This window comes from Peromyscus eremicus, chromosome 8a (assembly GCF_949786415.1).
Source record: "Peromyscus eremicus chromosome 8a, PerEre_H2_v1, whole genome shotgun sequence".
Classification (NCBI taxonomy): domain Eukaryota; kingdom Metazoa; phylum Chordata; class Mammalia; order Rodentia; family Cricetidae; genus Peromyscus; species Peromyscus eremicus.
In genome coordinates this window covers 16,679,758-16,704,843 of record NC_081423.1, presented here as the reverse complement: position 1 = coordinate 16,704,843, position 25,086 = coordinate 16,679,758, and the positions used below count along the sequence as shown (strand labels likewise).

At 38.5% G+C, this 25,086-nt stretch overlaps 1 protein-coding gene across 2 annotated transcripts in view; it reads right to left on the bottom strand.

The window, feature by feature from the left end:
• The window catches only part of Cpeb4 (cytoplasmic polyadenylation element binding protein 4), a 63,821-nt gene that overhangs the window by 24,049 nt on the left and 14,686 nt on the right, over positions 1–25,086 (bottom strand). Inside the window, exons 2-3 of one of the 2 annotated variants that reach the window (XM_059270251.1) lie at positions 19,001–19,082; positions 962–1,012 (exon numbers count right to left, since the gene is read on the bottom strand). In XM_059270251.1, coding sequence (XP_059126234.1) covers positions 962–1,012; positions 19,001–19,082 — 133 coding nt within the window. The remainder of the gene's footprint in view (positions 1–961; positions 1,013–19,000; positions 19,083–25,086) is intronic. The other variant, XM_059270252.1, reaches the window with a different exon arrangement.

Genomic DNA, 25,086 nt, shown 5'->3' with positions numbered 1-25,086 from the left:
GGAGGATAGGAGATCTTAAAAGAGATTTGAAACTAACAGAAATCTGGAAAAAAAAAATACCAGGAACTGGAGAGATGGCTCAGTGGTTAAGGGTGGTTCCTGCTCTTCCAGAAGACCCAAGGTCAGTTCCCAGTACCCACATAGCAGCTCACTTCAGCTCCCGGGAATCCAATGCCCTTTTCTGGCTTCCACAGGAATTGGCATACATGTAACATATATTCATACAGACATATACACATAAAATAGATAAAAATAAATCATACACATACACACACACACATACACAAGCAAATAAAAAGGAAAAGAAAGACTTCTGCGCTCCACCTATTTATTTTAAACTGTGATATCAAAAATATATATGTACTTTAAAGTTTTTAAATTCTTTGAGTAGATGCCTTTGCCTTCCCTGTGACCTGTAACTTACTTCTGGCATGCACACATAAAAGGAGGATTTGTGGGCACATAAGTAGTGCTTGGGCCAGGTAAGGAGACACTATGAAAGGAATTGTAAAGGCCAATACATCTTCATTCTTCATGCTATCCTTGATGGTAAATAATGAATGACCTTCTCTTTGGAATGTAAAGCACTGTGGTCTTGGGCTGCCTCTTTCTGACTCTAAGTTCCTGGCTGTCCTCTCTTCTCCTGGCATTTGATCTACAGAAGCTAACTAGCATTTCATGACGGCGGTCTGTGTCATTATGGGATTCATATTCACTCTCTTCACTAATTTCGGAATGGAAAACCAAGTGGCTCTCTGTATTTTTTAGAGAAAAGGTTCTGTCACAATTTTGAGGGACAAGAATTATTGTTAAAATAGGTGATTAATAGCAAACTACAACTGTCATTGTAGAACAAGTAAGTGTCACTTCTGCAGTTGTTGAAGCACAAATACTATATTTTCTCACCTAATACTAACTTCAGTTTTGTGTACTTCACTAGGGTAAATCAATTATCACTTACCATTAATAAGCAGAGAACTATCGGATCCTGGATATGAATAGTTTAGACGACCTGAAGGTAAAAGAAGGCCGTTACTAATTTTTTTTCATAGATGGTTTAACTTATTCAATAACAGAGCTGAGTTGACGGCTTCTAATATGCAAGGTATTTACAAGTCTGTATTTTGGGACAGATTTGTTGTTCTCAGGAACGTAATGATTCAGAGGATGTATCAAGCATTGATGCACCAAAGGGGGAATCTGAAGGTAATAAGTCTCCCTCATATTTAACTATTCATGATATATTAACTATTTAACTACTGAGTCATTCTTGTTTCCAAGTCACCACCCAAAGTACTGTCCTTTATACCACTGTGTTCTGACAATCTATAATAACAATCTTGAAATCTTTTGTCCCATGAATGTGAAATATTTTTCATCTGTGTTGGTTGTTGCTTTTTTAAAGGACACTTTAATCACAATATTTTCTTATGTGACTTTTTTCTAAGAAAAAAGGCAAAGGCATGCTGGTAGGTTTGAATTCAGGTTTTGGGCAGTGCACAGTAAAGGTAAAGAGGAGAGTCTGTCTGACTTTTATATTCTAGAAAGAGATCAAAGCCCTGACACAGACCACAAACACACTAAGTACTCAATAATGCATGGTCACTTGGCTTCCAAGTTTGAAATGGTTCATAAATTTTGAAGCTAAAATCACTATTTAAGAGCTACTCCCAAAAAAGAGCTTGTGAAAGTACTGAAATTGTTGGATAAACTGTCTTACAAATTGGCAAGGGAAGGCAATGGGATTTCTCTGCCTTTAAGAAATTATATTTCTGCTTTTTGAAGAGCTATCTAGACCACAAATCCTTATTGAATACATATTGTGTACACTCTGAGTTCTAAAGTAAATGTCATTGAGGCAACGTTTTTAAGTCCCCATACCCTACATGCTTATCTTTACCAACTTTCAGAAAAATGGTGAAGAGCCCTCATCAAGTTCTGCTGCTCATCTGAAGAATGGGCAGAAAAACTAGGTTGCTAATTCTCGGCTACAGTCAGAAGTAGCATAATAATATCTAACTGACTATGAAGCATGACAATTCCTTCAGGAGATAATACTCAATTCTGGCCTCACAGAGCTGGGAGTCTCATGGGCTATGGAAAAGCAGAGAAAAGGCAGAGACTCGGCTAAGCCTTCAGGCTGGAGCAGGGCTTCTCTGAATGCCAGCAAGCCTCTACCCCGTTCACAGAGACTCTAATGTGGTCCCATCAACCCAACACCAAATCTTCAGAAGTGAGTGTCAATGTTAAAACCTTGTGTCTTTGAGAGGAACTTCATTAGGAACACTTCATGTCATGAGGAGAGAGGGCCACAACCTGTAATGAACACAAGCCCCAAACCTGGGGTCCCACATGGGAAAACCACAACTGACTAAATTTTGCAACCGATTTAAAATAAAATAAAGAGGCTTTCTGAGATTAAATTAACTGCCCTAACTTAAGATTTCAGCTTATTTGGGGGAAGGAGTGGAAGAATAGAGAGAGGGAGAAAGTGAAAACTGATTTTGATATTTCATTTTCTGCCTAAATATTGGCTTATTTCCTTAATGCTGATATACAGGTCAAGTACCCAACTCTGGTAAATGCCACTGAAACTGCTTTAAACTATGCTTGGATTCTATTCCCATCACAGCATTTTTTTTTTTTTTAATGAATAGACTTGAGATGCTAGAAACAAGAATATGACATGAACCATTTAAGACCTGCAGGGAAGGGTCCTCACCTGATTTTACTAATGAAATGTATGTCTAGATTTTGTCACTATGCAATCCTCTAAGCAAATGAGTTAACAGGAGTTATCAAAACCATTTTCTTACATCATCAAACATTTCCAAAGATGAACTAAGAAGTCAATACATAAATAAACACTTACATTGGTTAAAATTAGGCTGAGAAGAGCTATCTCTGTGTTTCTATGGATGTGGCCTAATTTCTTTGGTGCTAGCACTGTAGTTGAAGCTGGGGCTGTTCCACATGAGCCATAATGTCTCTTACTTGGGGCTAAGAGAGGCTACAAACAGCAAAGGGAAGCCAGATGACAGATCACATCAGCTGGCCCAGTTGAACAAAGTTCAAACTCAACAGAAACACATCTTTTGGGTACTTTCTGAAGACAGAGAAATATTTCGGTTTCACAGACACCAAAATTTGGCTCTGCTAAGGTATGTGCCCCACTTTAAGGTAAGTGACTTTTCACAGCTGGTCTGCTCCTTAGCTTTCTGAATATACCAGTTCAACACTGCACCCAAGACACAACACAACCCTGGGAGCCCCTGGCAGTGTCCCCAGATGGAATATGAGAGTAAGCCTTTCCCTGACAGCTTTAGCTTGGCCTTGTGATAGGCTTACTGTCAGGCAAGCACTAGCTTTGATCATGAGGCCAATACAATACCTGTGTGGCATCCTCCCAAAACAATTAAGAATTTTTCCCCCAAGTTTTAAAATATCAGTAGGACATTAAGAGATTTTTTTTTTCTTTTTAAATTTCATAATGTTTCCTCAATGGTTTGCCCAATTCTGTAAATCCTTTCTATAACTAATAAATCTAAAAAGTCACTCATAATTACGAATAACAACTATCTCTCCCTTTCTGGAAATCCTCGCAAAGCACCCTTCATACCATGTAGGAACTGAATCTTCTATAAGCTATCCCCTCTGCCCTTCTGTGCCTTCTGTCTTCTTTGCTCTGTGGCTGCCACTATTGGTCATTATCTTCCCTTTCCTATTCCATGGCTAAGGTCCTGACTATCCCTTCCCACAGATCCACAGTGGGTCTCACTGCCTATTCCCAGTGAAGGACTGGATATTGTATCTATCTGTCTAGGTACCTACCTATCTACCTAGAGTTCTTTTTTTTTTTTAAATTTTCAGCAAAAGTTAGCACCAGACTGGTGCATTTGTTTTTAAGTGATGGATCTAAATAAGCATTTCATTAACACCCGAAGTTCAGAGGTCCTATTCTTTCATTCGTAGTGTTCAAACAAATGTATAACAACATGTTTCCACATGCACCAACTGATACAGAATCATAGAGTAGTTTCATTATCCTAAGATTTCTCTGTACTCCACCTATTCATTCTGTCCTTTTACCCCAACCTTAGATCTTTTTGCTAATTTTATAGCTTTCACTTTTCTAGTATATCATGTGGCTGAAATCATAGAACCAAGCCTTATCAGACTGGCTTCTTTCACTTACTTGGGACTTTTATGTCTTTTCTGGAGCTTAATAGCTCATTTCTTTTAGTATCAAATAATATTACATTGTTTGTATGGGACTACTAAAGGATATTTTGGTCACTTAGTATGACAATTATTAGTTAACCTGTTGGAAACATCTGTATGTTGGTTTTTGTTAAGGATACAAGCTCTCTGAGAAGCTTTTTCAAATATTTTCAGGGTCACCTTTTTTCAAGACACTTTTCCCAAAATGGAAACATCTCTTTAAATTAGCTCACCAAATTTTACTTCTAGCCACACAGCCACAGTCAGTCTTAAGCAATCATCTCACCTACTGAATAATTCTCTTATTATTATTTTTTTTAATAATAAATGCCCTTTGGGACTAAAACTTTTTTACTTAAACCTATCTAAGTTTTCGGCTTAGACATCATAAAGCACTCAATAAGTTCATTCTATTGAACTTAAAACACCAGCACTTCACAAATGAATAAAGATAAATAAAAATAATTGAGATATGTGAACATACATATTACCTAGTGCCTGTGGTTTTGTTGGGTTGTTTTTTTGATAACTCATCTATCTATAAACATGTTTTGGTATATTTATAATTTAGTTCCTGAAGGAAAAGGAATGACTTTTTAGGATTTCAGGCAAGTGAACTCATTTGATGGCTAAAATTCAATCCTTGAAGGCTTTTGCTATTGACTGTTATAAATATAAAAAAATACTACCTGATCAGCAATCCTAAGGGACACCATCGCCAGAAATACGGCATGTCTCTGGAGGCAGCTATGGCATTTGGAGCCAGAGTCTAGCACATATCATACAGAAGGCAGAGGCTATATTTGTAGACACGATTCAACCTAGCCAAATATAGGCAACCAATACAGTGTGACTCTGGGGAACTACACTACCAAATTCTACAGCTAGAAAAGGTCCGTGCATCAGCTTAACAGGTCCATGCTGGGCATCTATGAGTTGGAAAGAAGCACTACTTAGCAAACGATGGACTTAGAGTTAATAAGGAGAAGATTGTCCTAAAGAACAGTGTGTACTATCATGCTCTTTTAGGACTAAGCAAGCTTGTCAAGGAGATAAAAGGCAATGCTCTATTTTATTAGTAATAAAGGTACAGGTTACTTTCAGAATTATTTTTTCTAAGGAGAATATTTTCTAAGGAGAAACCCAGATATTATTGCTTACAGATGATTCAGCAGGAAATGAAACAAAAAAGCACCTACTTCAAACAAACTCAAGCAATGAAAACTATCAATGTTCTACAATGACCTTCTCTTCTTCAGAGTCAAGCTAGCATCATTTGTGACGTGGTACAAGCCAAGTTACATAAGAAATAATGGCTTTGCTGTCTAGAACATAGCCAATATGGTCCTATACAGTCGCATGTAGCATGAAATTCTTAGTTATTTTTTTAAGCTGTCAAAAGCTAGAATAACTTAGATACTCCGAAAGAAAAAGGAAAGGAGTTTTCAGTAACCCTCATTAAATTTTCTACCTTCCATAACATACACATATGCATATATATTTGTATATGGACACATACATTGTAGGTGTTGTTTGATTAAGGACTATCCTCCTAATTCTGAGAGTGGTAATTTTATTTAGTTCATGTCTAACTCAAAGCTATACTGTCACAAATACTTATTAACAGTAACACGTGGCCTTTACATACTTTTTGTTTTTAATCAATACTGCCAGATACTTTAGCAAGATGGTGCTGTGGATACCTAGAGAACAATAACAAAAGCTAAAGGCCCATTATAAATTCACTGGTTATGATACCAACTTTATACTTACATAAATGTAGAACCAATGTCAGTATGACCTAATGCAATGAAAGTACTCACTATGCTCTGTGCCTTATGATAAAAAAAAAAAAGTATTTAACAATCAAAGTCCACAACCTCACTTGGTCTCCTGATCTATCTTTCCTGTAACCAACTGTTCATAGCGTTTCTATATAAAATCACAAAGGAAGACCTGGCACTGATGCCAGCTGCAGACTCTTACTCTTTTCTGAAGACCCATTTAAAACCCATTATATACACACAGAGTTCAGGCTAAACAAAACCCCTCTATGGGATGAATGTGGCTGTCAGTAGGAAGCCAGAAAAAAAATCCTTACATGTGTGTTCTCTCCTATCTGCTCACAAAGCCATTTCCTTACTCTTACTGGCATTCAGACCTGCTAACTCATAACCTCTGCTTCTGGGTTACCTTCTCTGTGGAATGCCCCAGTGTCTCACCACTCAAGTTCCACTTCCATTCCCTCTACCATCCCCTGCCCTGCTATAGGCAGTTCTCTACTGGCCTTATTTCCTATGGAAGTCTGTGCAGGCCATAGCACCACTCCTACCGTGTTACTGAGGTCTTAGTTTCATTTCCTATTGTTGTGATAAAATACTCCACAGACAGGAACTTAGGGAAGAAAGGTTTTATTTTGCTCTTAATTCTAGGTTACGATCCATCATTGTGGAGAAATCAAGATAGCAGGAAGGTGAAGTACATCCACAGTCAAGAGTAGCCAGGAAATGAAAGCATGTATGCCTCCTAGTGCTCAGCTAGCTCTCTCCTAGTCACTCAGTCCAGGGCCCAGGCCATTAAAATGGTATCACCCACATTCAGGATGGGGCTTCCCACTTCTGTTAACTCAAGTAACACAATCTCTCACAGGCCAAACTGGAAAATTCCTCACTGGGCCTCCCTTTACAGGTGATTTTGGTTGTGTCAAGCTGACAATTACTATTAACCATCACACTCCTTTTTAAGCTATCTCTTCCTATGTGGCAGCAAACTCTTGGAAAACAGACTTTGAGTCTTGTATTCCAGAGCCTGGGCACAGAATGCAGTCAATAATCAGCTGCTGGATGAATGAAAGAAGCAAAGCTAGCAAGTGGTCATGTCTCTGCCTTGGTGGATAGGGGAAAAAGGATAAAAATCACAGTTTCCCATTGAAATTTACTTCATCTTGCTGGATGTTAGGGACCAGAAGTCCTTAGTTCCCTTTATAGGCATTGTGAGATAGCCCTAAAATAACCTCTGTAGAGTGATAAGCCCCCTCTGCCCCTATGGTGTAGCAGTAGTTAAGCAATAAACAGCAATTCCTTTCCCCTCTCCAACAATAGCCAAAGATAAGCAGCCATTTTCCACCTGTGAGAGAAAGGGAGCAGGGCAGTTCTGCTGGCTAACAAGTACTAAACTGGAATTTGGGAGAAGGCAGTAGTAATCCAGGGAATCTCTTGGCTCCAGAGAAATGGAAGTTTGCTAGCGTCTTTGGTTACAAACGGGGAAGTAATTCTTTTCTGAGAAAAGAGAGAAGACAAAACTCAAATGCCTGACTTTTTATCGTAACTAGCATTGTAGCAGGATTTTGGGAAGGGGAAACTTCAAAACTCGCCTTAAGTTTTCAGTGTTAATGAAAACAAGGAACACCTTCTTTTTGTACCAAAGCCTCAAATTCAGAATTTTAAATTCTGATAGGACAGTAGAAAACAGATTGTAAAAATCAAAGGAATACATTTCTACAGAGTGAAAGACTACCTGACCATAGTTCAAGGCAGCTGTAAAGTTGCAAGGTCTAAAAGCAACTAAGAGTTCCAGGCAGTAAGGGAATGTCTGCAGAGAAGCTACCAAGGAGCTGACCTAATTAAGGAATTCAAAAGATTTCCGACTGCCAGGAAAGCTAACAACAACCCAGCAGGCAGGAAGGCTATTTTTACCCTCGCCAGAAGCCTTTTGCTCTGGCTGCTGCAATGAGAGGACATTGCTACAGGATAACTTGCCTTAAGAGGATGTTATGATACCAGTGATTAATGACAAAAATTTAAGACAAAAAAAAAAAAAAAGCCATGTTTTTTGTCCAAATTAAAGCAGCCATAGTTGGTTAAAAAGGAGGAGAAGGTAATCTAATGGGCAGGAAAGAAAAGCAGACCAAGGGGGTGGGGAGGGAAAGCAATGGGCCTGAGTCACCTGGGGACCAGGCTGCAGAAGGCCAGTGCAGCCTGAGGAATCAATCAGTCACAGGTCAAGGGATAGAACACCAGTCTCCATTCTGTGACAGGAAGTCAGACAGTGGAAGGACCACATGCCTTCTAGAGAAATTTATCATGAATCATGATAAGATACAAATTTTAAATTGAATTCCTAAACTGAAGTTAGGAAATATTCATGCCCACCCATGGAAGCATGCAAAGCCTCATCTGTTTATTATCTTCTTACATTTGCTCCCTTCTTTGTGGCCGCACAACAAATGCCTGAGACACTGAGTCCGAGGCAAGAGGCTTCCAGGTTTCCTATGTGGACTCTCTCTCCCTTTACTAGGAAGCTGAGTAACTTTACAAAGTTGTTTTACCTCTCTGGGCTTTACCTGTTTTTGATTATAAAATAGAGATCACAAAATTCAAAGAAAAAGTTTCTGTAAGGATTTAGGTTGGAGCCAATTCTCCAAAAAGCAGAGAATGAAGAAGGAAAAGCAGAGAATGAAGAAGTGTCAGGAGTGCTCTTCCGCTTGGATGTGCATGTCAACACTGCTGTCCATGGAGAATGTCCAGTTTACTTCAAAGGAGAAACATACAGTGAAACGGTACCTTACAGAATATGAACATGTGCAGTCTTTGGGGAGTTAGAATAAAGAGGCAGGAGCCAAATGAAGGGTACCTCCAAACCATATGGCTATTGTCTCATCATGCTAGGGTGTCCCTATTCTCCTAGTCCTGTCTCAAATGACAAATATAGCTTCGAATAGAGAAATGAAGCTCCAAAATACTATTTGCTGGAGATGACAATATCATTTCCATTCTCCTTACCTCTTCCTCTAGTTATTCTTCCTTTATAGTACTATGTTCTTTTGGATACTGGGGAACTTCCTAACGGCAGGAACATAAAGCAGAACAATTAGAGAAGTTCTCTAGAACTATCTCATATTCTATTTCATAATGGCTTCACTACATAAAAAAGACTCCTAACTCTACCTCAACCCAGAAAACACAAACAACTAAAACTTTAGTAAGGCTCAGACATTTGAATGTTTGGTTTCCAGTTGGTAGAGCAGTTTAGGGAGGCTGAGAAGGTTGGAGGAGGTGTGTCAGTCACTGGGAATGGGTTTCAGGGTTTAATTTCCAGTGTGCTTTCTGCTGGTGGTCTGAGATGTAAGCTCTTAGCTGTTTCTGCTACCATCACGGACTCTAACCTTCCGGAAGCAAAAATTAACTCTTCTTTCTAGCTCGGGGGTTCTCAAACTTCCTAATGCTGCAAGTCTTTAATAGTTATGGTGACCCTCAACCATAAAATTATTTTCATTGCTACTTCCTAACTCTAATTTTGCTACTGAGCAGTGTCCCAGAGTCTAAGACTATCAGAAATATGCGTTTTCTGATGATCGTGAATCACAGGTTGAGAACCATTGTTTTACAAGTTGCTTTGGTCATGGTGTTTTATCACAACACTAGAAAAGTAACTAATATAGAAAGTGACATATTTATCATCTAACTAGTATACTTGGTCACTAATGAATTCACTCCACCAAACAGCACCCATGGCTGAAGAGATCAATGGTACATAAGTGCCAAACAGAAATCTTTCATGAGATCACATTTAAACAACTGCTTAAGACAAAACCTTCACATAACTGATTTAACCATGACTAGTTTCTGATTATATTCTTTCTGCAAGCTACCAAATACTAAACATTATCAAATCTTCTAACTTAATGTGCAGAACTGCTGATGGTAATTTAAACATTGTTAAGTTCCACCCTTTCATTTACAGGTGAGGAAATTAAGGTCTAGTGGAAAGTCACCAACCCAAGGCCACACCACTGGTAATCAGAGCCAGGTCTAAACACAATCTCAAATGTGTTTCTTATTATTTCTTACTCTTTCAAGATGTCTATTATAGGCTAACAGCTTCTGATCACAGGGGCAGCTTCAGTTGGCTTAAACACCTCTATTTACTCATTCATGCCAGATATTTATTATTTGGAATTCTATAGCCAGTAGACACTGTTAGATTTGTTTCAAGTTAAACTTCTATTAGTCATGACTGTTCTTCAGAACAAAGATTTGCACTACATTGCTAGTTTCTCAGGCACTAAATAAGGGGTCTTCTAATTGGCTGACTCTTCCTCTTTTCTGATGGATAGCAACTGGTATCCACCCTTTGGGCTCTAGAGAAATTTCCTTCAGAATCTGACTAATGTTCTTAATGGGCTGCTTACCATGTATAACTCAGAATAAAACAAAGTCTGGCTTTTAGAATTGGGGGCACTGCTGTGGAATATCTTTCTGTATGCTGTGAATATGTGTTTCTCTGATTGGTTGATAAATAAAGCTGCATTGGCCTATGACAAGGCAGCTTAGAGGCAGGAGGAAATCCAAGCAGATAGACAGGAAGAGAAAGGAGAGGCAGAGAGACACCAGCCCGCTGCCCAAGGAACAACATGCCAGCAGACCAGTAAGCCAAGGAACATGTGGCAAAAAATAGATTAATAGAAATGGGCTGAGTTAAGTTATAAGAGCTAGCTAGCAAGAAGCTTGAGCCATAGGCCATGGCCATATAGTTCATAACTAATATAAGCCTCTGTATGTTTACTTGAGATCAAGTGGCTGTAAGATATGGGAGGGAGAGATTTGTCCCGACCGCAGGGCAGGACTGGAGAGAACTTACGACTATGGGGCACCACTGTGGGACTGAATCCAGAACCAGCCAACTAGAATAATGAAGCTCGAGAGGTAGCATTGCCATCCCAATGTATTTTACTTTTTCAGAGTAGTAACCAGTTTAAAACTAGTTAAGCTTACTCAAATTGTACTGCTGAACAGCAACAAATTCACTGGTGGTGGTGGTTTGTTTGCTTTCCTTCTAAGTTTTGGTACTTGGTACATGGGCACCATGAAATAAAAAAGAAATATAAATCAGGCATAAACATCTGATAAATTATTAACTGCACACAACATTCAGGTAAATATTCTGTGCAGATCAGGAATTTTTAAAAATTTCATGAATGTGTATGAGTGCATTGTGTGTGTGTGTGTGTGTGTGTGTGTGTGTGTGTTAGTGTAGTGTGAAAGCAGGTGGTGCTTACAGAGAGGCCAGAGGAGGACATCAAGTGTCCTATTTGATCATTCTCCTGCCTTATTCCTCTGAGACAGGGCTCTTGATGAACTTGGAGCTAAACTGAAGGCCAACAAGGCCCAGCAAGGCCCACTCCACACCCTGTAGTGCTAGGGTTAACAGGTGGTCATGTGATCACTTTTGGCTTTATGGGGGTTCAGACCTGAATCCAGGAAGTCATTTCTTCATATACAGGACTGTTCTTTCCTTAAGTTAACTGCAAAAGGAATGTTTTTATGACAGGTATGAACCAGGCAACTTGGTTCCCTTTGCCAAAGCCCCCCAGTAACATAGGCCAGGACTACTCAACATGATCAGGGCCTGAAAATCATTAGAGACGACAGAGCACTTATTAAATAGATATTTGCATATGTGATTATTTTAGAAGCTGTTAGAAAATGAGCTAGCAAGAATACCACTATATAAAAGTTTCACAGAAACTTTTGAGAAGGAAAAAAAATAGAAAAATAAGTGATGTCATCAAAAGATGCACAACATCCATATTAACATGGATAGGAAGTGATAGCAGCATGGAGCTCCGTAATTCTGGACCCCTTTCTCTTTTACACAGTGGGAGTATCTAATATTTATCACTGACAAACTGCTTACAATATCTGAAAACTTTAAAATGTCACTCAGCTTTCACTTGTAAATGGAGAATATTACTATTTTTGACAATCATCTGGTATAATCCATGCTTATTTAAGCTGCATCCAATACTTAAGGTGACAGTGTAAAACTGTAAAGGAAATTATTCACCAATGTGTTCCCTTACTAGTGCTTGTTATCTCAAAAGTGTTTACCAAATTTGGTCTATGCCTTTAGCAATCCTTCCCCCTCCACTGCCCCACTGTATGTCAAACAAAATTAAGTCATAGCAGCCACAGGATATGAAAACCTTAGTGAAATTGAAAAGAACAATGTTATGAGGTAAATAAATCTTTTGAAAACGCTTAGGATCATTAACTTTCTAATAACATAAAAGGTTTAATATGACTTCCCCACCTCCGGCCCTCTTTACCCTCACCTGCCACCCAGGTAAAATCAGAGTTGCGGCAATGTTTTAAGGTGATTGTGACCACTCAATTTTCAAACTCAAAATAGGATTCTCTGTGCTCAATGTTCAAGAAGAAAATAAGGGGATTGCTCAAGCAATTATGACCTCACATCATGGATGACATAAGAGAAATTCTTGTTTGGTGACATCTGCATATATGATTTTCAGAATAAAAATAAGTGTCAAATAGTCTATCATAGATGTATGAAGCAGACAAGAGAAGATCACTGTTCTCACCCTGTGTATGCAAGCAGGAGACAAGTGGATCTGAGAGGTGAACAGAATGTGTGTGCTCTGTGCAACTGTGGTTCAGTTCAGAGGCACAGTGATAATGACGTCGATCCAATTCTACCAGAAAAATCAATGTTCAACATCACATTTTCCTTTCTCCTAGGCAATTCCCGATTCTCTCCTCCTCTACTTTAAAAAAACAAAACAAAACAAAACAAAAAAAAACACAGGAACAACAGTAGCAACACCCAAGTATGAAAGATTGTACCAGCATGTTCAAAGTCTACCTCTGCTTACACAGGGCTTGAGGTATCCAATAAATCCTGATCAGAAGTAACCCTGAAAAAAAGCAGCTGCTCAGAGTTCAGCAGGCCCTTCCCCAGCAATGATCCAATGAAATCCACCCACCTCCTCTTACTCCTGGTGATGTTGCTCACCCCACCCCACCCCTGCCACTGCCAGCTGAGCCCCTTTCCTGAGGCACTACCATCCAAAGAGAAGGCTATTCAGGATGTTCCACGTCCCCAGCTAGGAAAGGGAGAGTGTAAGAGAGGAAACACCCTTCATTTCAAAACAGCCGCACACTAAGTTAATTGTAGTCCAGTTTAAATTATACTCTTTACTGTGTCTCTCACTCCATTACTCAGGAGACTTTTAGAAGTATGGCGATTTTCTACTCAGGAACCTCAACCACTCCCCTGGCTCAGCCGCTTCGAGTTACTTGGTGTCATCCAAAGGGGACCAGAAGAAACCAGTGTTCTCAGGAAGGCTGGGTCCCACAAGCAGGGAAGCTGCTTGGCTGAGTCTGAATTCTAAAAACATGTAATAGTTAAGATTACCCCAATTTTCCAGAAGACACTTGATAACATAATAGTAATTTAATTGGGAGGAGAAATTTGGTTATGAATCCAAGATAAATTAGTTGTGGTTTGCATTGTTCTTTTGGTTCTTCATACAGTTTGTATTTTGTCTGTTATATGTTCCTTAGGGAAACGTGTCTAACCCTTTAAATGGCTGGTAGAAGTTAGGGTGCAGTGATCCGTCTTCATATGGACAGAGCCAACATATTTAAATAGAAAAGGGACAAATACTACACATGCATGCATGCATGCACGTACGCACGCATACGTGCTTCTAACTGGAAATTAAGCATTATAATGTTAAAGCCACAACCTGTTTTCATGGGAACCCCTTGAATTTTTGAAATTTTTGTTTATGGCAGAATTATTTCAGGTTCATAAAACATCACACAAATAAATGACCAATTGTAGTCCTCGTTCAACAGCTCTCAGGTAGTCTAGACTTCTCTAAGGCTTCAGAGTCAGTACCTACATGAGATCATGTCTAAGGCCTCAGCGTATCAGTATACAACATCTGTTCTCTAAAATAGAGAACTAAGTGACTAGACTTTGGATTATAAAAATATTAAGAGAACTGTATATAAAACAGTTTGCCAGTCATCATTTAATCTTTCCCAAAAGTAGCACTAAATTCATTTTCTCCCAATGACAAAGATAAAGAATTTACATAATTATCCTAGCCATCACTCTTTCATAATGACATAAAAAAAACTCATATGAAATTAATGAAGCAAGCTTTGTGCACTAAAATTCAACTGAATTTCATGATTGCCTTCTAAAGAGATTATTATAAATTCTTTTGCTCAGCAACAAAGAGGCACAGATGGAATTACCACTTGCCCACACATTTAAGCTTTTCGTTTTTAAAAAAAAGTTCAGTGATGGAAACAGTAGGGAAAGACCCTGAACTTTAATATATAAAGGAGAAAAACATCAAAAGTGTTTAAAGTAGAAGGTCACAACACCCTTGGCAATCAGGAATTAAATGTAGAAGATTCTTATACTAAACCCACAGTTCTTAAATCCTTATGAGGTGAGTGTATGAAGCAAGTGAGGCAGAAACATGCTTAACAGTACAACATGAGCCCATCACATATATATCTAACAGGCTCCTTAGATATGAAGGGATATGTAAACAGACACTACAAACAATTATTATTGCTTACAGTATGCAGATTTAGCATTTTATGCCTGATACACACAGGAATCATTGCTGATAAGTATGTTGAGTCCCATTCCTTCCAAAAATTGAAAGCAAGATTTATTCTAAAGCAATGCAAAGGACTCCATTTTCATTATAGTCAAAGGAAAAATAGGATATTGACTCATAGTTTAGTCACTATCTGAAGAACATCTGCAGTGTTGCAATGACTTATGGACTGCATTGTTCTTGTAGTAATCTTGAGGTCTAATTTGGCTTTCTAGTGAAATGAAGCATACTGGATATCAAATGGCTTTTATATATCAGATTTAAAATATTCCACCACTAACATGGAACGGAAGTGTCCTACATATTTTAAGTACTAATTTTGTGTCTTTAGCCAACACATCTGACTCCATCCCACAAACTACTTCCTACTTTATTCCTACTTCCCTTTATTCCCTGCACATGCTGAGGGGAAAGCTCCATGATTGTCAGAGGTCTTTTCTACATATACATATGAGAACATAGTTCATGACTACTTCATGTGTCCAACCTATGCTTCAGAAGGCTGAAAACAGCTGTGCTTGGATTTGGCTTCAATCACCTGAATGTCTAACTAGGCGAGCATTGCCCGGTCCTGATAATCTAACAGTATTATAGCCATGCTCCAGGTGACACGTGGGGAGATCAAAACTCACAGACTCAGGCTCTTGGCATAGGAGTCTGGGTGTGGAGCAAAGAAAACAAAATTGGTCTCTGGGGACAAGCTTCTGTGGATTGTCACTGGCACTGGTTATGGAGAAGGCAATACACAGTTTCCAGGATAAAAATAACCTAAGGACTTGCTAGCTGACCTCAGCAACGACACAAAGATAAAGCCTAGGGAGGACATTTTTTCTCCCCAGACAGCTGAGGCCCTGCCACGGAGCAAATGACAGTAACTTAAAAAATGTTTTAAAACAGCATTTAAAAAGTGATTTTAAAAACCACAAAAGCTCTAATATTCATGATCAAATGAAGACTAAGTTTTCCTTTTGAACATCTGTTAAAAGTTTTGAAGAAACCAGGTAGAATCAACAACACATTCATGAGAAAATTCAAAAACTATCTTTGAAGGCCCCTGGACATAACAAGTATCTTATTTGTTGATGGCAAAAATAAAAAATTTAAGTCCCTGTATCAAGGAAATATTTTTCCAAATGGAAAATGCAAATTCTCCTTTCTAACCCTTTTTTCTCATTTAAGCTAATATATGCTGCAACAATGACTCACGTTATTGTTCCTAAATTAATTTTAGGCTTTATGATTTAAACACAAACATATCTATGAGGAACTACAGATAAGAGATAAAATAAATGAGGTCATTCATGTTTTATGAAATTATTTCAATACAAAATTATCCCAAATGCAAATCTTGTCTTTGTATGATTAAATCTTTAGAACTAATCTCAAGTTAAAATTTCCATTTTTCTAAGAGGTATGATGTTCTCATAGAAGGAATGGTGGCTTTCTGCTCTGTTTCTGAGGAAGGGACACTAGGAGAATGGCTTACTGCACACATGGATGGCAGGAGGACTTAGCACCTGATGCAGAGGACAATGGATTGTTTTCAAGACATTAGAAGGTCATGATTAGTTTTAAACAACATCTGAAGATAGATTCACTACTCAAGTCAAGCACAGCAGTGTGAACTCTCTAGCTCAGAGAAGAGTTATTGGAGATGAAGTATTGCCCTGAATAGAGCTGCCATTTTGCTAGTGAAGACTACACTGACCCAATGTTCAGGGCTTTTTAAAGCCAAGCAGAATTATAAACTAGTGTTTTAGGGCCATGTCTTCATCTGTGGATTCCTTCTTGCTTTCCTGAAGAAAAAAAAATTGTGAAGTTCATTTAATACTGAAACCTAAACTGAACCAGGCTTCCTCATGTGATGAGCATGATGAAAGGCTTCGTAGATTCAATTCTTGAGTGTCTTCTACAGCCAGGCAGATATGTTGACTTTGACAAGACACATGCTGTCATTTAAACCTCACAATCATCAGCACAGCTGTGAGGACAGTTTAACTCCAGAGCTGTTCTTTCCACTGTGCCATGCTGCCTCTTAAAAATCACAATTCCATAAACTCCTCATGCTGCCAGGAGACCATCTACACATAATTCTTTCTGTCACTTAACTTCTTATTTCCTATACAGAGCTAGCTGAAGAGACATAAGTAAATATCAGTGAGGATAAATTTTATATGGAATGCAGAATAAAAGTGGAGTTTAAGCCATAATAACCAAACTAAAAAAGAAAAAGTAACCTTAAATATCTTGGCTAAACTGATAAAACAAAGAAATTCTTCAGATAATTGTTCATTATGTGCAAAACTCTATATATTTAAGTACTACTTAGAGGCTTGCTTCCTAGAAATGTAACATAACAAATTGTATCTACTACTGTTCTCCCCACCTTTCCCATCATCTAGAGCAATGCTTCTCAACCTTCCTAATGCTGTGGCCCTTTAATACAGTCCCTCATGTTGTGGTGACCCCCAACCATAAAATTATTTTCATTGCTACTTCATAACTGTAATTTTGCTACTGTTATGGATCATAATGTAAATATCTGTGTTTTCTGATGATCGTAGGTGACCCCAGTGAAAGGGTTGTTTGATCCCCAGATGGTTCATGACCCACAGGTTGAGAACCACTGGTCTAGAACAAGGGAGGTTCTCAAAAACACTGCTATAAGAATCTAGTAAACAATTAAAAAATAAATGTTCTTTACAAACTTTTCCTAAAATTAACTTATGCAATAATTATAGACTCACAAGCAAGTTACAAAAGGTAGCACAGAGAAGCCCTCATTTACCCTTTATTCCATGTTCCCAAACTGGTCATCTCTTATAGAGTACAAAACCAGAAAACGGACATAGATTCTCTTTGAGTTACTTTGAATAAGTGGAATTTTCTGGTGCTAAAAGTGGTCTTAGACTCTCTTCATTTTAATGACAAGAAAAGGAAAAGTGTAAAAAGCTGAATTACAGCCATATTTAAAAATAGAAAACTCTGAGAAACTCAGAAAGATCATATCTCTTCACATATGGAACTCTCACCCAAAATCCCTTGAGGCATTCAGTAAGGACCTTCCAAATATTCCTAAGCAATTTCAAATATCCTTATTTTCAAGTGACCTCATTAGATGGATACACACATTTCCATACATTATTTCACATATCTCTAGGACACACAAAGATTCTTCCTGGGGGATATGGAAGCAGTTGGAGGGGAAAATAAGGAGCGGTGGATATGACCATATTTCAAGAATAAAGGAAAAATTAAAAAAAAAACAACAAAACAACAAACCCAAATAGTTTGGAAGAAAAAAAAGTTTATGCTTAAAGGCTCTACTGTCTCAGTGATAGGACAAGCTTTCCTCCGGGAAAACTGGGCTAGGTTAGTCAGTACCGCAGTAGGCTACCTTGCCACTTGGACTTCAGTGCAAAGCTCTATGTCCAGAACAAGGTGGCCTCATAAACACCAAATAAATAAATGAGCAAATGTATTGAAACTTGGGTGGATTAACCTAATATACTAAACATTCTAAATGTCTTTAAAAAAAAGAAACCTGCTTCCTAGTAAACTGAGGTTCTTACAAGGAAAAAGGTTGCCTCTTATGTAGTAGTTTTCACAAGGATTCCTGAGAACACCTACTGTTGACTCAAATTCTCCTGACATTAGAAAAGAACATGACAAATCCATAGTCCACGTATGGGGTGAGGGTCCATGCATTTGTATTTGACTTTTAAGTCTCCAAGTGACTGCAAGTCTCTTACTGAGGTGAAGCAAGAGGGTAGTAAGAAAGTCTGGCGAAACTGGGTACCTTGTTCAAGAATGTAACACTGCTAGTCACTAACAGACTTGAGACCAGAAACCAAGAAGGAAGAGGAATTTTTTAAATATCATATATAGAAAAAAATTCTATAAATTAAATTCTAAAATTCTATAAAATAAAACATTTTAAACAGAAACTGTGGACAATTTTTTAAATTGTAAAACTAGACCAAAAGTTGCCAACATGCCTACAACATGGTATGTAGTTATTGTCACATTTAAGAACTTCAGGTCTCTTAGAAAGTTTTTGTCTGAGATACAACACTCAAGTGTATGGTCTTTGAGTTAACTGCCCACTCTTAGCAATGAGGACTTGTTCAGTACTCTTAGTTGGTATCATGATGGGTTCTACTGCAGATGCCCATCAAATAAATTTGACTTTTTAACAAAAAGAAGTTTATGTGTAGAATTGATACAACTTACTAGACACAATGACTTAATAATAATGATACTGCTCAACAGACTAAGTATATAATACACTGTTAACTATTTACTAAAATAGAATAGTTCCATTTTTCAACTTACCTTTAATGGAATCATTTTCAGCTCTCATTATGTCAATGAGTGAGCTCTCCAATGAATGCATGTCAAATGTTCTGGGGCGATCCTGTAAACACAAACAGCCACAGACCACTTTTAAAATAGCATTTTAAGGTTTGGAGATAACACAGTAGCAGAGCACTAGCATGTGTAAGGCTTAGTTCCTAATAACTTCCATTCCCACAGCATTTACGTACATAAGAGGAAAATACGTTGCATTTAGTAGGACACAAGTCAAAAAGCACACTTACTCTAGCACTTCCAAAACATCGAGACCCACAAAAACATACAGAGCTCATTAGAGACTGCTTTTATTTTTGACAAGAATTCAACAAAAGCATCACTTTTATTAATAAAGCATAAACCATTAAAACAAGCCTTTACATTAAGAACAGTAATGAATGTAAAAGAAAGCTAATCTTTTCCATTACTTTAGACTAGACTAATAGGGCAAACCTTTTCATACTGTTCCAATATCTCTCTATTAGTCTGGCAGATCCCTTAAGTTCAATGCCAGCCAACTGAATCAGTAAGTCTCAGATTGAGCCAGTTCAATCAATGAGCCTCATTCAGTGAGAGACCCTATCTCAAAAAACAAAGCTGGAGAGAGATGGAGGAAAGAAACATGATGGATACATGCGGGCGTGCGCACACGTACACACCTACCTTAGCCAGGACATACACTACACCACAAATACATGCGCATACCCCCCACCAAAATAGTAATTTTGATATTATCTGTCCTCTCCAAGAGTAATAATGGATAATGACACTAGACACTGTTTTGCTCACTTTGACAGAGCTTTCTTGTCCCCCTACTCTCTCCAAAGTAACAAGTCATTCGCTCCTTAAAGAACCTAGTCTTACTTCCAATGGAGGACAAAGGACAATGATCAGAGTGGATACCTGGACAAGAAAACCCAAATCCCCCTTCAATACTTATTTACTTGCCAAACTAGGCTTGACTTTGCTGCCATTAAAGTTTAACAGAAAAAGAGCATGGGGCCCCTGGCTTAATCAAGTCAGTGAGAAATAAGAAAAGTTATAACTTCAACAGCTCTAGCATTCCTCAGATGAAGGGAATTATCTAGCAACAACTAAAACTGAAGCTTAGCTTGAGAAGTTAAAAGTGCATGGAAACATTTTAAACTCAGGGAGAAGTGATAATACATATATCTGAGCCCTCACCCTTTACCCAAAGACCACTCTCACAGCATTCCAGAGACTTCCACAGGAACCTAACAAACAGGGTTCTGTAACCTTCTCTGCAGGTACTCACATGACTTTTCACTTAGTTTCTGTTGTTGTTTTGTTCTTGGTAGTAAACTCAGGCCCTATGAATGCTAGGAATCCACATAGCTCCTAATTACTTTTTAACTCAGCGTTTCTGATTGTTCAAAACCAAACAAATGTCTCTTAAACCAACACCTTAGACTGTTCCACCACACTTTTACTTGCTGGAACCTCACTTCATTTTGATATCTAACTTCTAGGCTAACAGGGCATATCTTCAACTCAAGCTTATTTTCTGATCAGCCTGACATTTCTCCCATCCTTTTTCTGTATCACTTTGCACTGTACTCTTCCTCATCTTGCCCACAGCCAGACACTCAGCAGTGTTCCCTGAACCCATGGGTTGCTGACACTCTGCATGGTTAGGAGTCCAGGTGAAGTTACATCTGGGTCTAAATCCACATTAGAAGAGAGAATATTATAGGTTTGCCTCTGGGTGAGAGATTTGGGGTGAGAATGGGGACAAGGGTTGGGGTGAGGTGCTTTAACATTTGATTCTGCTCTAGAGGAGGGCCACTCACTCCAGAACTGTTTTTTTTTTTCCCACCTTTTCCTCCTAACTTTTCCCTCTTCAGCTTTCTTTTCTCAATTGGGTCCCCATAAAAGTAGGACATACAGCCAAAATTAGACTTTCTAAGTCACAGAATGTATAAAAGGGGAGACTGCTCTATTTTTAAGGCTTCAAGTGCAACATAACATCAAAACCCTTACCGCTATTTCTTTTGGAAGTGAAGTGGATCGGAGGCATAACTCAAGGTTTGGAAGTCAACACCAAGTCACACTACCTCAATCCATAGTAGCTGGATATTTCTTCTTTTCAGCGGACTATGAATTATGCCTGTCCCTGGGTCATCACCAAAGCCATAGCCAGTACAAAGCATTCACCTGTTATGTCCTCTGACAATGTCCCATGAGCAGGACCTGTTTTATATCGAATGTCCCCAGTATGGCACTGACCTCAAATGGGTAATGGTGAGCTAAGACAGTCCTACTACTTTTCCCCACAGGACTGCCCAGAAGGACCTGAGATGGCAGAAACTTGGTGGTGATATCTTTGTTGAAATATCATTCTCTTTGTGTCCACACTGTGAACTGGGTTAAGGAGTACTGCCCACCCTTCCGCATTGTTATGTGTCAAGCACATCTACAGGATGGAGGTGCTCAAAATGATTGCTAAACCAACATGTGGGTGAATGCCTTGGAGTGATTTTTAAGCATGTGAGGTATTTCTTCTCTACTTAAGGTTTGTTTATTATATTTCCCATTTCCCATTACAGCTGTTGACTTTCATTTGCCAAAATAAATAATAGGGATAGGAGAACAACTTACTCCATTATTCTTTTTCATGGAACTAGCAGTAGTAGCCTTGTGATTTCCAGAATTTGCATTTTGCCAATCACAAAATGAAGAGAAAAGAGGAGCAGCAGCTGATACAGAATATGACAGTAGTTCTGTGTGGCTTCTTTTCTAAAAGCTACTTCTAGTAAGTCAAGAAAGCTTCTGTTTGCTAATGGGACACTAGAACTTAGTAAAAGATCCATGGCTATCTGGGCCCCAAGTATACTGCCTGGAACACAGAGGCTACTAAATTTAATAACCAGTGACATTAACTGAAAAAGTACACCAAACTAGAATCCTAAATGAAAAATGTAAATTTCAGTAATTTTTAGATTAAAATCCCCTTGATTCTTTTACACCCATACTATTTTTTTCTTTGAATTCATTGTGATTTTATTACAGGCTCACAAGTAAAGGCCATATATAAACTTGGGTCAATTGGCACTGACACTCAGGTACAGTGTGTTGAGACAGACTCCCAGGTTCTGTATACTTTTAGAAGGAAAGAGCCTCAAGAGACTACTAACAATGAAATGCAATGTCTGAGGGCTCAGTGGCATAAGCACTATCTTCTTTTCAATCCCACTGAAATAGGCGTGAAACAACCCAAGCATATTAGCAATTAGACTCACTACAAACTACACCATATAACATTTGTTTCCTCAATGCTGTGGTGACTGAAGGGGTTCAAAAGTCACATATTTTGTCATTAGCTTCTTATCAATGGAGATTCAAAGTTTATCATTCTTAATTTTCTCCTTTAGTGATCTTCTCTATTTTTAACATTTAATTTTTTAATAATCTGGTCTTGTGCCAATGAGAAGTACGTAGAAGGGTAGAGATACAATAGTAAGGCCAGCATACAAGAACAGAACAAACAATGCCAGTTTTCCTATCAAAGACCAAACGGTTGAGTTTATTAAGGAGGACTTGGTTTCTAATTATTTCCCCCTCTTTCAACTACAAAATGGATCACATATAATTGCTGTTTGTTTCTAGGATCCATTTCCCAGAAAGTAACTGTAAAATAGAGTATTTGTCAAGTGAAAGCTCTTCTTGATTGTCCTTGAGCCAATGGCCAAAACATGAACATCAGCCTAAGTCTGCACAATGTGTATTAGACTCTAGGAAGCCTCAGCTCTTCAGGGCACTGCTGTCCTCCACGATGCTTTCCTGGTCCAGCAAAGGAAGGGATTTCATTGGATGCCCACTTGCTCCTTCCTAGCACAAAATGCTTTTCATTTGTTTGTACTTGCAGAGCTGGCAATAGAATCCAGGGCTTTCCATGTGCTAGGCAAGTGTTCTGGTAAGGAGCTATATCCACCGCCAATTTTCTTTTGGTTTGCCAATATCCTAACTGCCTGGGCTCTTCAGTGATGTATATTTTATCAATTTTGACAACTATGTCAAGAACCAAAGTTGTAAATTAAAATCACTACTTAAAGTTCACTTTTAGCCTACAAAAGGCAGCGTCACTGATAGTAAGAATTGAACCCTTTTTTTTCTTAGTGCTGGAGATTGAACCCAAGGCTTTCCATATGGTAAACAAATGTTTTACCACAGAACTATAGCCCCAGTTCTCTTTATAGGGTTAATAGCCCATTATGCAAATATAAAGCAAAATAACAAGTTTTTTTTAAATTTACCCATACAATTTGCTAGGGAGAAGATTAAATAATATCTTGCAAAAATGAAACAAAACCCTCCCCCGCAACCAACAACTATATTTGTTTCAAACTACCTTTGCCGGTCTCCCTCGGGAGAAGAGTTGAACTTCTCTGTACTGAGCACCAAATAAGTACTCACTGTCAGTCTGTGTACTTTATTAGCACTGTCATAATTATAAGTCTCAGAATCCCTAAGTTAGAATGTGTTATTCCCATTTAACAATTAAAGACAAAACTAAGACTAGGGAAAATTCATACAATTTACTGCATAGGCAGGTTCCTGCAGAGCTCAGCAACATAGATGTGATTCAACCTCATCCCAAAGCCGGGGACACTAACTCAGACAAGGTAATCACCACAGGATCACTAAAACTGTATTTGCACAAAGTGGGGGAGGGGGGCTTTGTTTAAAGGACTCTGAGGGCATAAACATACAGCAAATGACTGGAAAACAGTAAGCACTTAAATATTACTCAACTAAAGAATGAACAAAATGTGTAAGGGTGACAAGGATAGAAAGAGAAATCTGAAAAACACATGAGGAAACAAAACCCCCGCAGGGATGACACTTAGATAAGGCACACACATTACACCTATGACAAACACATTGGCAGGCTATCAGCTGCACACCAAAGCAGCAGGGCTGGTTCTGATAGTAATAATACAGGCAGCTAACTTCAAGTAGTAATCATCTCTCTCAAAAGCCTTATATAATTGTATATTCAATTATCTCATTTCATAGACGAACAAACAAGCTTACAGTAACAGAATTACTTACTCTATCCATGTCAGGTATGTATATAACAGAATTTGAACCCAGGACTTCAGCTCTAAAAACCGTGAACTTAATAACTACCCATGAATATAAAATCATTTTCAAGGCTCCACAAGCATCTTTATTGCAATGGTCTGACTTCACTTTATTTTGTAATTGTATAGGTTTTGTTGAATGTGTTTTGTTTTTTAAAGATAGGCTCTCCCTGTGTAGCTCAGGCTGACCTCTAGCTCTCTTTTGTTAAGATTACATTTTCCTTTGTGTGCATGTTGGGGTAGGGTGAATGTGTGCCCTGACACACCTATTGAGATCAGAGACAACATGTAGGAGTTGGTTCTCTCCTTCAACTCAGGTGATCGGGCTTGGCAGAGGTGCTCTTGCCAACTGAGTGGTCTTGCCTGACCATAGCCTCCAACTCTTGATCCTCCTGCCTCAGCTTTTCACGTGCTAGAATTTCAGGCATGGTACCACTAGACCTTACTTGTTACACTTCATATTAAGTTGCATGTAAGTAACTGATTCTGAGAGTCTTGAACTCGCCATCCCCTGCCTCAGCCTATCATGTAGCTAGAATTATAAGCCACATTTTGTTTTTAACATTCAGATGATGATCTAAGTCAAAATGTTGTTGCTTGTTTTTTTGAGACAGGGTCTCACTATGTAGCCTGGCTGGCCTAGAACTCTCTATGTAGACCAGGCTGGCTTCAAGCTCATAGAGATCCACCTGTCTCTGCCTCCTGAGTGCTAGGATTAAAGGTGCATGCCACCATGTCCAATTGCCTATGTTTTTTATACTTCATGCCTCAGAACCACATGGGAGTGTTCTTATACTTGAGGATGCCTCACAGTCACACAGGGGTCTTGTTTAAGAACAGATTACTGAGTCACCCCAGATTCAGTATGTCCAGGAAGAGCGTAATAATTCATATTTCTGAAAAGTCTCCATATGAAGTCAGGGACTACACATAAAAACTACTACAGTAAACAATCCCAATCAA